Raw genomic sequence first — 13,800 nt, 5'->3', positions numbered from 1 at the left:
AGCACAGCACAGCTGTGGGTAAAACTCTGGTACTGCTGAACTGGATGGCAGAACTTCAGGGAAAACAAATGTTGCAGACTAAGAACAGAGCCTGCAAATTGGCATTCTTGATAATTAAGGGGAAGTGTAAGCAGTCTGCTCTTAAAACAGGATCTGTGTGAAATGACCAAAAGAGGATAAACCCACTCCTCCATGAGAATTGAGCATTTCAGACAAGAGAAATTATATTTACAGTATAATTTATTAAATTTCAGATTGCCATATGCAATAAATTATAGTCAATATAATGATAGCATTGTCATAAAATATTACCATGAAGTACTTGTCTAATATCTAATGTAATTTATACAAATAAGAACGGTAATTATGATGTTTAGAAATTCAGTGTTAATGGGAAGTGAGCAAAATATTAAGGAACTTCACAGTAAATTCAGGGAAATATGTCATTATTATTGCTTTTGTGCAACAATTTATAATGCACGCATACTGCATGAGAAAGAAAAGGTACAGTCGCGTAGTGTCTCTAGAGCAAATGCATTCCCTGAAGGCTGAACTTATTGCACCCATACGGTGCACTTCAAAGCATTTTAACAAATGCAGAACGATAAATGATCAGTAGCTGATCAACCTCTAGACTCTCCGTTCTAGCAGACAACAGCGAGGCTTAGAAAGGTTTCAAACTTTAGGTAACAAGTTCAGGAAGGCAAAGCAAACACACGAAGTCAGTAAATGCTCAGTCCGTGAGCAGCACCCGCCGTGCGGTGCCGCGGGCTGGCTGGGGTGTGCTGGCCCCCTCCGGGCACTGGCCCCAGGCTGCGGCGCTGCCGCGGGCAGTCCCGGTCCCGTCGGCCGTCTCCCGGCACCGTGCGTCCCGCCAGGAGCTCGCAGGGCAGCACAGCGTGCCGCCTGCGGCAGGAGGTGGCGATCAGTCTCGTCCCGAAACGTTCTCCTCCATTGCCGTTCCCTTCGCCGGCTCAGTGGACTTTGATGGAGTATTTCCGAAATTTCAGGAACTGGAGGAGCTTGTCTTTTCGCCTCTGCTTTAGTGCCATTAGTGCTCTCGTTTTCTCCTCCACGTCCTGGTCGGTGGCGAGGATGATCTTGGCTCTTTCCTCTGCCTTCTTGTCTCCGGAGTGTTTGAAGAGTTTCTGGAGCGACTCTTCGTCGATGCTCTCAAAGATATTGGCCACGGCTTTCTTGCGCAGGGCTGTGTCGAAGCGGTAGCCGTGGACCGAGGGGCTCACTCTCAGGGATGTGGACATGGCTGAGGTTGTGTTGCTTCTCCTTGCTTTCATCTACGTCGGATGCTCTGGGGTTTGCCTTCTGGGTCTGATCGGAGGGATCTGTGTGGTATCTGTGCTGAAGACTGCTATTTAAAGGCAGGCTGAGAAAAAGCCGGAGAGCTCAAGTTACAGTGATGAGGTCACGCTGATGTCAACACTGAATAGTCATAGGCAAGTTAACATTTAAGTTGCCAACTTTCCTCTGTTGTGCAGCCAACTGTAAAAGATTGCTGTGATTCTGCTGTGAGTTTTTCTTTGACCTGGTGCAGAAGGGGATTCGTGCAACTTCCAGCACCGTTGTGTGTCGTTGTGCACCGTTGTACAGTTCAAGCTGCACTTGTGGCCTTTCGTTGTGCTCAGAAAAGCTCTGCACTCAGAAAACCTTGCCTGCTGCAACAGGCTCTTGCACCTAATAAAAAGTGAATATTGAGAACTATTGCAATACTAACAAGAGGTTAGCTGTGAGCCTGTGCCTGCAGATGTCTACTTGTCTGTATCCCAGCCAGACAGAAGGACAAGGCAGCAAAACCTGCTCAGGTCTACGTATGGGACGCTTTCTGCTGCTTTCCGTAGGGTACAGGTCACGTTTAGTAAGCTGTATTTTCAAAGCGGTAGGCAGTTCAGCAAAGGCAGCTAATCCATAAGGTCTCCTGCAGTGACTTTCCCGGGATGTTACAACCTGGAGCTGCCCAATTTGCACGTGGTGGGGCAGCAGGTGGCATCTCTCTGCCCCACGGTGCACATGGTGCCGCAGCAACAGCGGCAAGAGGTTTGTTGCTGTGCTCCTGCCTCCAGCTCATCACTGGAAATTAAAGAACTCAATTCCTCTGCTCCAAAGGAGTTTGTGTTCCCCACCTCTGCATCCCCAAGCCCTAGGGATGCCAACCCCCCTCTCAATAGGATGAGACTGGGTACGGCAGGCTGCGACAGCCAGCTCTGATGGCTGGAGGGTACTGCCAGGGTTAGAAATCTAACCTTACAAAGACCTGCACCCCACTAAATCTGGCCAGGAATGACAGTGGGTTCAAAGGTTGCTCAAGGCCAAGGATCCAGCGATAAGTGTATTTTGGTTAATGGCTTAAAAGTGGCCGGATGCTGCAGAGGCACTGTTTAGAAAATCAGTTGCTTGTGTACCAGCTGTGTTGATGATTCCCCATTACTCATTCCCACTCAAGAAAGGCCACAAACAGGCTTTGTCCCCATGACCGCCCACTACTTAGGGGGGTTCCCTTGTTTATGGGAGAGCCGTGGAGGTGATAGATGATTGCAGCAAGGAGCAGAGCCGCAGTGACATTGCCTGGTTGCTTGTCGCTCCGTACTCCCTCCTCTAATACTTCTGTTCCTTCAGACAGAAGGCAGGAATATGTCCCTGCACAGCCCTGCAGAAACCCTCTCCTGGCTCTAGCCAGGGAAAAGCCCACAAAGTCCATGTGCTAGGCATTTGTGCAGGCATAGAATAATAATAATAATAAAGTAATTGTGAACTGTATTGCTTACTAGACAATACAGCAGGCCAGGCTGCTGCTTGGGCAGCAAAACAATTGGTAGTCACCAGCTCCATGCACTTAGATAACAACTGAACCTCTGCACTTCCTGCTGGCGGGGCTCGCCGTGCTTTTTATCTTTGGGAGAGGGAGTGGATTGCGTTTAACTGCTTGACCACTTTCCTATCTGTGACTTAGGAATCGTAAATAGAGCCGGGCACACCCTGGCGCAGCCCTGCACGCTCCATTCAGCCGCATCCTGCTGGGGGACGGGGTTTTCCTGCGGCGGCTCCGCCAGGCGCTGCTCGGTGCCATTGTTACCTGCGTGAGCTCTCGCTGCACGTGCCTGGGATTTTTTTCCACCGGTTCTGCATCACCACCATTGTATGGCTTGCTTTTTACAATTTTCCTAAGTTTCTTTTGTATGTGCTAGCTATTACATGAGTCGGCGTATAAACAGATACCTTTACAAAACCTCTTAATTCTCCTCCTGCCAGAAAAACTTAAAAGCCTCTTACTTTACTGTAGCCTTGCTGAATTTGAGAGCATTACACATCAGCTGATGCTTGCTCAACATTTGCAGGGTAAATATGCCCTGAAAATAGGATCTTTTTGATGTGGCTGGCTTCTGGGCCTCTGCCTATGGAAGAGCTCCATGTTTTATCGATGGCTTGCTAAAAAGAAATACAAGAGGGGGGAGCAGTAGAAAGAAGGAAGATGCGTGTTGATTTCCTCTCCTGCTCAGATGCAAAGTGCTGCCTGAAGTACTGTGTGAAGGGAAAACCTGCCTGTAAAAATGTCCAGCTGAAATGCTAAACATTACTTGCTTCACTGAACAGAGAAGTACACTTGCAACGTACTTAGGACAAAAAAACAGCACCAGGAGATCCGTGGTGATCTTGTAGATGTAGAAAACAAACCTTCCTTCTGCAAAGCACGATTTCCCGTAGTTGAAAAGAGGAGCTGAGGCGTGTTAACATATGCCTACTTTTTACTGCTTTTACTGCACATGGAATCGTTCTGCAGGTATTTGCAGAGATATGGCTGATAGAATAAATTAGCAATATTTGTGGCAGATACACGCTCAGAAAAGTATCTGCCATGGAAACCGAGAATAAAACTGATGCTATAAGAGTAAGACATCAAAAAGCTGCCAAGATGAAGAATGTGGTTTTTTTGTGAGCTCATCTTGCACTGAGCAGTAACAAATGCCTTTGCCCCTTCAAGCTTCTCTTCCCACTTTGCATAAATTTAGTTGTGTTCAACTCTGACTGAGAGATGAAGCTATACCTCGTCTGTTTTTTCCACTATTTTTTATATCATTCTTTTAATACTGCCTTCCCAGTAATGCCTAGGAGGAATTATTCATGTGTTGGGCTGGAGCGAAACTTCAGACAAGATGCGATTTCTATCACAGCTCTCCTGCTATTATTGTATAATTGCTTCGTGAACGTAAACGCTCTGTTTCACACATTAATGGGAGGATTAATTCCAACCCACTATTCTGTCTCTGCAGAACGGCTTAGCCACATCCCTAACTGCGCTCTGCTTTTTGGGAGATGACGTACTTGGAGGGTTCCTGCCATGGGGCTCTTCTGTGGGAGGAACAGCCTTGCCTGAGCTCGGGGGTCCTCCCACGGCAGTTTTGAAGTGGAGGCACTTATTTTCTCTAGGTTAAACCAACCTTCTGGGTCTAGCAATCAGAGCAAGCAATCACTGGAGGGAAACACTTGGAGTGGGCGGCTTGGAGGCCACATCTCCCAGCCAGGGCGTCTGCCCGGGGGGCATCGACAGCAAGGGGCTGCTGCAGGAGTCCCGTGGTGCCCCCCGTGGTGCTGCGGGAGGGGCAGGGCAGCCCCGACCTCTGCTCTCTGCTCTGCCAACCAAGAGCCCCGCGCTGGGTCCTGGGTCCCTCAGTCCCTGGCGAAGCCGGGGAGGTGGCAGCTGGGAGCCGCGGGTGCCTTCACCCCTGCGAACTCTTGCAGAGAACTTGGTCTGCATTGGTGTAGCAGTCCAAAATCCCTCCAAACAAGGCAATCTGGGATGCGTTTTGTGAAGGCATGTTTTGCATAGCTTTCCTTTCGCTAGCCTGCCTAAGCCCGCACAGCTTGTAATATCGCCTCGGTATTGAAAGATGCGGCAGCCCCAAAGAGCATTGGTGCTACAGAGGCCACACCAAGCAAAATATTGATGTTATTCCCTAGAAGTGATTTTTCAAAGCAGGCTTCCAAGATCCCTGCTTGGCTGCCTGTTCTTTAGGATGCTGTTGTCCAAACTCCTGCATGAGAGGCAGGAACTTCTGAATATGGGCTGGGTGATTTTCATTGCGCCGGGACTCGGGGGAAAGCAGCAAATAGCAGAGGGCAGGACAACACCACTGGCTGGCATTGTGCTCTGTGCTGCCAGCAGGACTACAAACAGCTGTTAATTCTGGCGATCAGGGTGAAATAAGGAACCAGACCTGTGTGACAGCTCAAACACGGAAGCAGGAGCGTGCAATCAGTGCTCAACTGCACCAAATGTTATCAGATTGTTTAGCCATAAAACTTAGCAGTAAAAGATTGGGAAAAAAGAAGGGGCGGGGGGGGGGGGTCAGCCAATCTATCCTGGAAAATGGAGTTCTTAGTTTTTCAGACCAGCTGCCTTTTAAAATTCCAGTGAACTGTTAAACGGTATTGCTTTTCTCATAAAGAAGCAAGGATTAACTGCTCTAATCTTTGTTTGGCAAAGTCGTATCTTAAATATTCAGAAACTGAGCATGTAGAAGGGCTTTTAGAAGGCTTTGGGACAGGAGAGGGATGTGAAATTATTGCCTTGAAAACACGTGTGTCTTTAGCTCATGGCCAGAGCATGCTTGGCTTACAAGGAGCTCCCTTCTCCTGGCACTTTTCTGCCTGTGCCAAATTGCTTTTCCCAGAATCCTGGGAGCTGGGCAGAGGAAACCTGAAATATTTCCCGGTGGTGAGAAGGGGACTCGGGGCTCTCCGTCAGCTCACGGCCGGTAGCAGCCAAGGGCTGGGCTGTGTCTGACCGGGGGCTGGTGCAGCAGAACGGGGGCAGCGGCCGTGCCACGTGCAGCGCTGGGGGCGGCTGCCCCAGGGCTGTGCCCAGCCCCCTGCCCGCATCCCCCTTCTGCTGGTGCGGAGCAAGCACCACGGCTTGCTGAACAGAGGCGCAATGCTGCACGTGCCTCTCGGCCACACTTGCCCTGTCTGAACGGGGACTGAAGGCTCCGGACACTGGTCAGAGCTAAATGGTTTGCAACAAACGTCCCATTCGTGGGAACTGCGTTTCTGGGCGTGTTGAACCAGGGAAGGGCAGCCTTGCAGCTTAACAAAAGGGTATTGAGTTTCTCTTTGAAAACACAAGAGGTGCCTTTCAGTGCATTCAATGGAAAAATCTGAGAATTTGAAAATGTCCAAGAACTTCAGGCCATTTTCCCCATCGTTTCCCAAACATGTTTCCCATCCTTTCCCTCATTGTATTTGTTTGACCTCTGAGTCACTTTCAGCCCTGTTCGTGCAGGTTGGAGAATCCTTGCCCTTCTTAGGAGTGGTAAATACAGCTCTTGACATGTTTGCTCTTGGCTGGGAAATGCATTTGGAGATGGAGTGCTCCACAGCACAGAAACAGCTGTGGGATGGCTGGAGGTCAAAGAGGAACCAGTTCATCGTGTTCCTCCTGGAATCCAGATTCCTGGGAATCTGTCAGACATCCAGGTCGCATGAATGGCAGTGCCTGGCCCAGCTTCCCAACCTCCTCTACCTACTGCCGCTTGCAATCTTGACTAATGCGGCCTTTTGCTCTACAGCACAGGCTCCGCTTGTTGGTTTTGTTGGTGGTGGTTTGGTTTGGTTTGGTTTGGTTTTCCTGTAGTTGTTATTTCTTTAATAGAGCTTCTGGGAACATTTGTCCCCAGATCTCAGAGCAGTACTCTGTGCTCCTGGCTCATAAAAACTGAGAAATACACTTAACCGTGCGTGTTTCCAGTGACCTGACTTGTGGTGTCAGGTTTAGATGTGCAGTACAACGTGATGCTTTTGAACAGCAGATGTGCTACAGCTCAGTTGCTGGAAAGTAAAGAAATGTCTCAGCTTAGTTCAAGATATTTGTGCTCGCACAACTGTCTAAAACACATGCCACTCTGGCAGAGCTGCTTGTCCAGCGTGCAGGGTCAGGCCCTTGCCAGAGCGCGGGGGCTTGTCCCTGCGACGGCAGAGCTGGCCCTGTGGCTGCTGTGAAGGGCATCTCTTTCGTTCTCCAGCCGTTTTAAGGACAGCTGAAAAATTAAAGAAAACAGGAAATTTGCGTGGTTTCGATGCAGTAAGAGGAGTTGGTAAGAGGTGCCGGGGCTGCGGAGTGAGAGCCTAGCCCTGCCCTCGCGGAGGCTGCTGCAGCGGCTGCAGCACCCGTGCCCCTGCGGGCCAGTCCGCTGCTGGTCCTGGCACCCAGGGGTGCTGGCCGGGCATGCTGGAGCCGGGAGGGTGCTGCCTCGAGCGGGGAGCAGCTCTGCCAGCTGCCTGCAAACACTGCTGCCCAGCCACGGGAGCCGATCGCCACGCTGCGCAGAGAGACCATATAAGAGTAAAGTTTGTGGTATTACTGATAATGAATGTCTCCTCATTTCTCATAAATTCTCTGCTAAATGTACGATCACTGAGTTAATAATGCAGTGCAGGACATAATGAATAGCCAGTTACAGTAAGTAAATCATGGCTGCTAAGGAACAGAAACAGAAACTTCTGGCAGTTCTAAAAGCCTGCACGCTTTTAAAGAAGTTGTACATTCAACAAAGTGACTTCTGGAGAAAAAGGCTTGCTCCTTTGGGGATTTGGAGGTGGTGGGGATGGGAAGGCTGTGTAAGGAGGCCGTGGGTGGGTTCTTCCCTGCTTGTGGTTTCCCGAAACCATCTTTCAAGGTGAAACTCCAGCCCGGGTTCCCCCCGCAGCCGGGCTGCTCCCTGCCATGGTGCTGGGCACGGGCAGTGCCTATCCGCCGGCTTGGCAGAGCGGCTCACAGAGTCCTGCTGTTTCGTGGGAGTCGGGGAAAGCATTTTAACGTGCTGACTTCAACATCTTCCTCCCGGGTCAGCAAGGCTGAGCACGGTAATGAAAGTTGAGACTTTCAAGCACGAACAAACTTTTCTTCTTTCTCTGCAGAGCTTCCTGTTTGATCTTCCTGAAGGTCCTGACTACCCCTCGCTGGAGAAGGGCGACGGCAGCGCCGTCTCCAGCTGTCAGACAGCTCATTGTCTGCTGCCCAGGGACGGGCTCGCGGGAAATCCTGCCGGGGGGCTTGGGCGCGGGGCTGCCGGGGTCACTGCCGCAGCCCAGCCCACGTCTGACAGTACCAGACACACGTACCGGGTCTCAAGTGCCCCCTTCGTCGGGGCTGTAATTGCTGCCGAGCCGCTTCCGCAGCAAGAGGTGGCGGGCAGGATGCGTGCCTTTGTGCCGCGCCGGCTTCTGGGCACCGCGGTGCCGCCGCGCCGTTCCTGGAGCCACGCAGGCGGCAGCCCAGGGCTGCACGCAGGGATTTGGTATCTTGGGTACCTGGTCGGGGCTGAGACGGCCCAGACGAGCTCCCAGCCATAGCCCCGAGGGTTTGGGACTGGTTGTATGCTGGACACTGCGGAGGAAACCGAGGTGATGTCCGTGCAGTTGTGTGGCACAGCGAGCAGCCGAGGGCATGGGCCACGCACGGCGGCGCTCTGCCAGAAGCTGACTGCAGTCATGGTGCGATGGAGACAATTAAAATAGCAAGGCCCCCTCCCTCCAAAATGTGATTTTGATCTGCACGTGCAGCTTATTTACCTGGTTTGAGTGAAGTGCTGTGCAGCAGTGAGGCTGCGTCCCAGCTCTGGAGCGTGGGCAGCGACCGACTGCTGCCGGTTTTGGGGCAGCTCTCAGTTCTGACCTGGAAAATACAACGCTGGTTTGTGACCACCCGGGAACAGCCCCAGAGCCGTTCCTGTGGTGAGGACCCTGGCAGGGGGCACCTTGCTGCCTGGTGCTGCATGCCCAGGAGGGCAGTTTGTGAGCAGCAAACCAACAAATTCAGGTTTTGGCTCCTCAATCTTGCAGCAATGCAAAAGCAGCACGTGGCAGAGGGAGCTCCCGTCGGGGCTGTGGTTCGGGGAACAGCAGCGGGTGTTTGGTTGCAGCATACTGGTGAGGCTTGGGGAACACTCGGCTGAGTAATGCTGAGTGAAGAAAACTCATCAGAGCTGAGGAAAACACCCAGCCTGAGCACTATGGGGATTTATCAGGAAATCAACGGGTATGTAAAGTGTGTGGGAGATTAGCTTGAAATTATGGTGTTATCAGCTTTGTATTTCATTCCTCCAGTAATAAAAGAGTTCCTCAGAGAAAACAGATGGTGTTTGCCTCCCCGTCGCCCTCTCTTGTGGCCTGACAGTTTTCACTCCATAGCTGCTAGAAAAGCAATATCTGCGCCCCTCCTCCCATCACTGCTGCCATTTCGGGGCGCGCTGCAGCCCGAATCCCCCAGCCCCTGCCTTCCCTGGGGCTGCCGGCAGCAGGAGAGCAGGGGTCCGCATCGCACGGGCTGGCGGGGGGCGCACGCCTGCTTTGGGGGCTGTTTCTGGCCCTGCTGCAGGACCCTGGGGCTGGCCGTGCCCGGGGCCGGGACCCCCGCAGCGGCCGGGACCGGGCTGTTCCCAGGAGCGCGGCCGCATTGCCGGGGTCACGGCGGGTTACTGAACTTGCGCCAGCCGTTGTTTTCCCCGGCACACTGCAGTCCATAACACGTCAGCTCCCACTCAGAAAAGCAATAGCAGGGCTATAAAGCGTATCTCCGGCACGGGGGTGAGGCAGGCAGTTTCGGGCGCCGGGCCGGCCGGCGGTGCCAGCCTACGGCTGAAGTCCGAGGGGCAGAGCGTGGGCAGGGAGGGTGCCCCGTGCCCCAGGAGGGTGCCCCGTGCCCCGGGAGGGTGCCCCGTGCCTGCAGCGGGGCCGGGCTCAGCCAGCTGCAGCCTGCTGCGTCCTGCCTGCCCCCCGGGGAAGGCACCCAGGCTCCCCGGGCAGCAGCGTGCCTGCGCTCAGGCATGGTTCGCTCCTGCCATGATGCTTTCGAGAAGTTTCCCGACAGTCGCTTTGCCTAATTATTGTAATCTAAGTGACCGATGCCTTGTTTACAAGGAAGCCTTGTCTTTGTTCTAGAGATCTGCCCTTGAATCCTTGTCAAGTGTCAGTTCTGGTTTATGGATATTTTTGTCTGTCTACACTGGTTTATTTATGCACACAGTTCAAGCACAAAAGAATAGTTTTAGAGTTGCGAGTTTATTTCAGCCGTGTCAGAGGGGAGAAAAGGGGACAAGGATGATGCTGTGTGTGTATATATAGGCATGGTAAAAAGAGCTTTGCAGCCCCCTGACAGAAGCGTGACTGAGCAGCAACCGCTAACCGTGCGCATGAGCCGAGACGCCTCCCACTCGGGTTGTGATCTGCTGTGGGTTCAGTATCAGCGCGTTTTGCAATTTGTGCCCTGAAGTCATCAGCATCTGCCTGGGAGAAGCAAATCGGGTTAGCATATGTCTTTATAGCTACCTTCAGAAGAGAAATCTGCCTGTAGCCAGTGCCTGGCTGAGGCCCATTTAGCCAAAAGGGAGCAGGCACCGTTGTCAGTGCCCCTCCAGCCTGGGGAAGACATCTGGGAAGAGAGAGCCCTCCAAGCTGTGTCTTAGGGCTTGTAAGCCTGGCAGCTTAACTACAGCTCTTCGTGTAGGTCGTGCTTCATATTTAACAGGTCAAATTGTACGTACACTGCAGGGACCTTACTGCAGGTCATGTTGCTGAAAAGCCTGGGCCGAACCACCCAGACCAGCACGGTGAGCACTTTTCTTGCAGCACATGCAGTGCCTGGGGCTGCTCGCACAGGAGCCGGCCTCTGCCGGGGCAATGCTCTGACTCTCCTGCTCTCACAGGTGCTCTTCTTCATGGCGTGACACAGGGCAGAGCAAGAGAGAGCTCTGGATGGTGCGGTCAGTACATAAAGGCTTTTCAAGGTGATTGCAAAAGCCTTCGTGCAGCTTGCAATCCTAACCCTTTCCCTCTTTTGTCTCTTACATAAGAAACCCTGAAAGAAAAACAGGTCAAAACAAGTGTTTTTGATCTTGCTGGCTTCCTACAGGGCCTGGCACTGCAGCAGGCTGCAGTGTGTAACTGATGTGCCAAATTGCCATTGTGGTGCTGCATGTGTTTTTCCATAATGCACGAATGCAGGTGCCCCCCATTGCCCCAGCTCCTCGGCGGGCTCCCGGCAGTGCCCAGGAGTGGAGAGAGGGGAATGGGGGTCCAGGGGTTGTGGGGGCGGCCAGGATGTGTCAGGGAGCTCTGTGCACCCCGCTCTGACGTGAAGCACAAATGAAAGTTAAAAAAAGTCCTCAATCAGTAAACAGCAGCAAGCATGACGTGCCGTTAAGGAGGCCGGTGAGCCCATCCACAAAAATCCCTCCATGCAGAAAGCTGAGTCAGTTCCGGCCACAATGAGGTTCGTGGAAGGAGCATTTACTGAAGCTGTTTAGGGAAAGCTGATGGAGAAAGTAAACAAAATCTGGTAGCTATTTAACCCCAGAAATCCCCGCTCCTCCACAAGCCTGACATCTGCCCCAGCAGGGGCAGCGGGAAGCCGTGGGGCAGACAGAGGGCACCTGCCCTTGCAGACAGGGTTGCACCCAGCAGCCTTGGGGTGATGCAGGGCAGGGGCACCCGAGCTGCCCAAAGGGCGGCTGCTCCTGCTGAGGGGCCGTGCCCTCGTCCTCCTGTGCCCTCGTCCTCCCGTGCCCTCGTCCTCCCGGGCCCTCGTCCTCCCGGGCCCTCGTCCTCCCGGGCACGCCTCCCCGGGCACCAGCCCCCAGAGGTGCAGGGTCCTGTCCCCCCCAGCAGAACAGCTCGTGCCGCTGCCAGCCCCGTCCGGGCACTGCAAGGCAGGCAGCAGAAGCCTCCGGCCGCTACTCCCAGGCACTGTGTTTTGCCAGCATGCAGGTAAACACCAGGCCTCTCGTTCAGCAAATTAATTGGGAATGAAAGGAATTAATAGCCTTGCTAACCACTCCTGACCTTACAGGAATCGTGTCCTGGCTCGCCTCGTCTGCTCGCAGCAAATCCCACTGCCAGCGAGTTCCCCCTGCACCTCGTTAGTAAAATAGTTTCCTCTGTGGCTTTCTCCCCGCAGGGCCATGGGGCTCCTCTCTGTTGAGGAAACTTCTTTGATCAGTAGAAATGACACCAGGAAAATATTTTCCGTTTCTGTCAGGATAAAAAAAGGCTCAAGTGAAGCATGATTGCTGAAAAAAACCAGAGCAACCCCAGTGCCTTTTCGGAAAGCTTCCTACTGTTGCATACAGTAAACACAGAATATATTTAGAAGCAGAGCCCAGCATGACACCGCCTCTTACTGCAATAATAGCAGAGTCTTTTCTTCTTTTCCTTTTTTTTTCTTTTTATTGAAGAAATCTGTTTGACAGAGCTCATGGGAAACGTGGTACAGTTTGCCTCGTAAGCTCACCGCGGCTGTTGGAGACGCAGTCGCCTTTGTTTGCTCGTGTTTACCCTGGTCTAGCAACTGCGGGCTGCAGTGACTAACTTCACAAGCAGGCGATGGAGCGTACGTGGCGCTTCCTCCGAGCAGCACCGGCGCAACGCCACCGGCACAGCCGGTGATTAAGCCCTGGCTCCTGGCATGAAAGGGCCGCTCCGAGTGCTTGGAGAAACCCTTCCCAGCATCCGCCCACTTTCCCCTTGCTGGACTGAGTGTGCACACTGGGGCTGGGCTCCCAGCGCCCGCTGCCTGCGCTGCTCAGCTCCGGAGATGCTGCACCATTCCCAGCGATGCCTCATGGCAAGCGGGGCCTTTCTAGGTGAGGAAATATCTGTAGAAAAAGGGCTCTGCCCAAGCAGCGTCATCTCCGCTAATCCTAAAATGAAAACCCTGGTGGAACTGGAGCAACAGGAGAGCTGAAGGAAAGGGACGTGAGTTTATTGCAAATCTTCATGTCAGACAGGTACTGCAGCTAGCGCCAGATGTCCCAAACGCATCCTTTTGGTATTATACATGCAAATGATGGCCATGATTTATTTATCGGAAAAATCCGTATTTCATAATAATGTACTTTCTCCACAGTATTTATTATTTAAATTACCCGAGCTCCTTATCATAAACCAGGAACCTGCTGTGCTCAGCTCTGAGTAAATACAGAAGAAGACAGCCCCTGTCTCAAAGAGCCTGCCGTCACAGCGTGCACACTTTACTCCTGCCCCAACACGCGGCGAGGATGGCTGCCTGCCCTGCTCAGCGCCGCGCTGCTGGTGGGGACGGGCGCATGCCGAGGGCTCAGCACCTCCACCCGTGTCTCCAGCCCGGGAACTGCGGCCACAGCGAGCGTGGGGCCACGCATGGCCCCGTCCCTGTACGCCCCAGGATGTTTCTTGGCCTCTGTCCTGGTGTATTTTTCATGTTCCCTCAGTCTTTGGAGGAGGGGGAGATACAAAGCACACCCGTCTCTTCCAGCTGTGTATTATTTCCTACAACAAGGCTGCAAACACAATCCTCAAACATTCCCATTGCTAGCAGAGGGCTCTGGCAGCGCTGCAGCAGCAGCGTGCAGTTACTGCAATATTTGTAAGGAGGTCAAAGACCTTTGCCAAGACGCTGCTTTAGCTCTGGCTAGTTTCCAAATCGTTTGCCCCATGCAAAGCTATTTTTATTTTCATGCTAATGTTTTGGTTGATGGTTCCTACTATTTCCAAACAGCTTTAATGGTGCAGTGTTTTATAAACGCTGCCCATACCTTGGAGACTCCAGGGCTTGAAATAAAGCTCTTTCCCAAAGGTCCCTCTGGGGAGCCTTCCATCTGGTGACTCGCTTTACAGCTGGTGCTGGTTCCCAGCACCAAATCCCTGGGAATACACGAACAGCATTTGTCTGACACTGAGCTGAGAAACAAGGCGCCAAGAGCTGCAGCCGCAGGAGCACAGCCCTATGGCAGCCTTCGGCGCGCGAGTCCCTCGTCA

The 13,800-nt window shown here is 52.7% G+C and overlaps 1 protein-coding gene across 1 annotated transcript; it reads right to left on the bottom strand.

The window, feature by feature from the left end:
- Positions 1-222: 222 nt before the first annotated feature.
- Positions 223-1,364, bottom strand: TCIM (transcriptional and immune response regulator). The gene has a single exon (XM_080568743.1). It carries the CDS (start codon positions 1,293-1,295, stop codon positions 975-977), a length of 321 nt encoding a protein of 106 aa, XP_080424869.1. The 5' UTR covers positions 1,296-1,364; the 3' UTR covers positions 223-974.
- Between the last annotated feature and the right edge of the window lie 12,436 nt (positions 1,365-13,800).

Source organism: Anser brachyrhynchus (genome assembly GCF_964034855.1).
Source record: "Anser brachyrhynchus genome assembly, chromosome: 26".
NCBI lineage: Eukaryota > Metazoa > Chordata > Aves > Anseriformes > Anatidae > Anser > Anser brachyrhynchus.
This window is presented reverse-complemented; position numbering and strand designations above follow the sequence as displayed.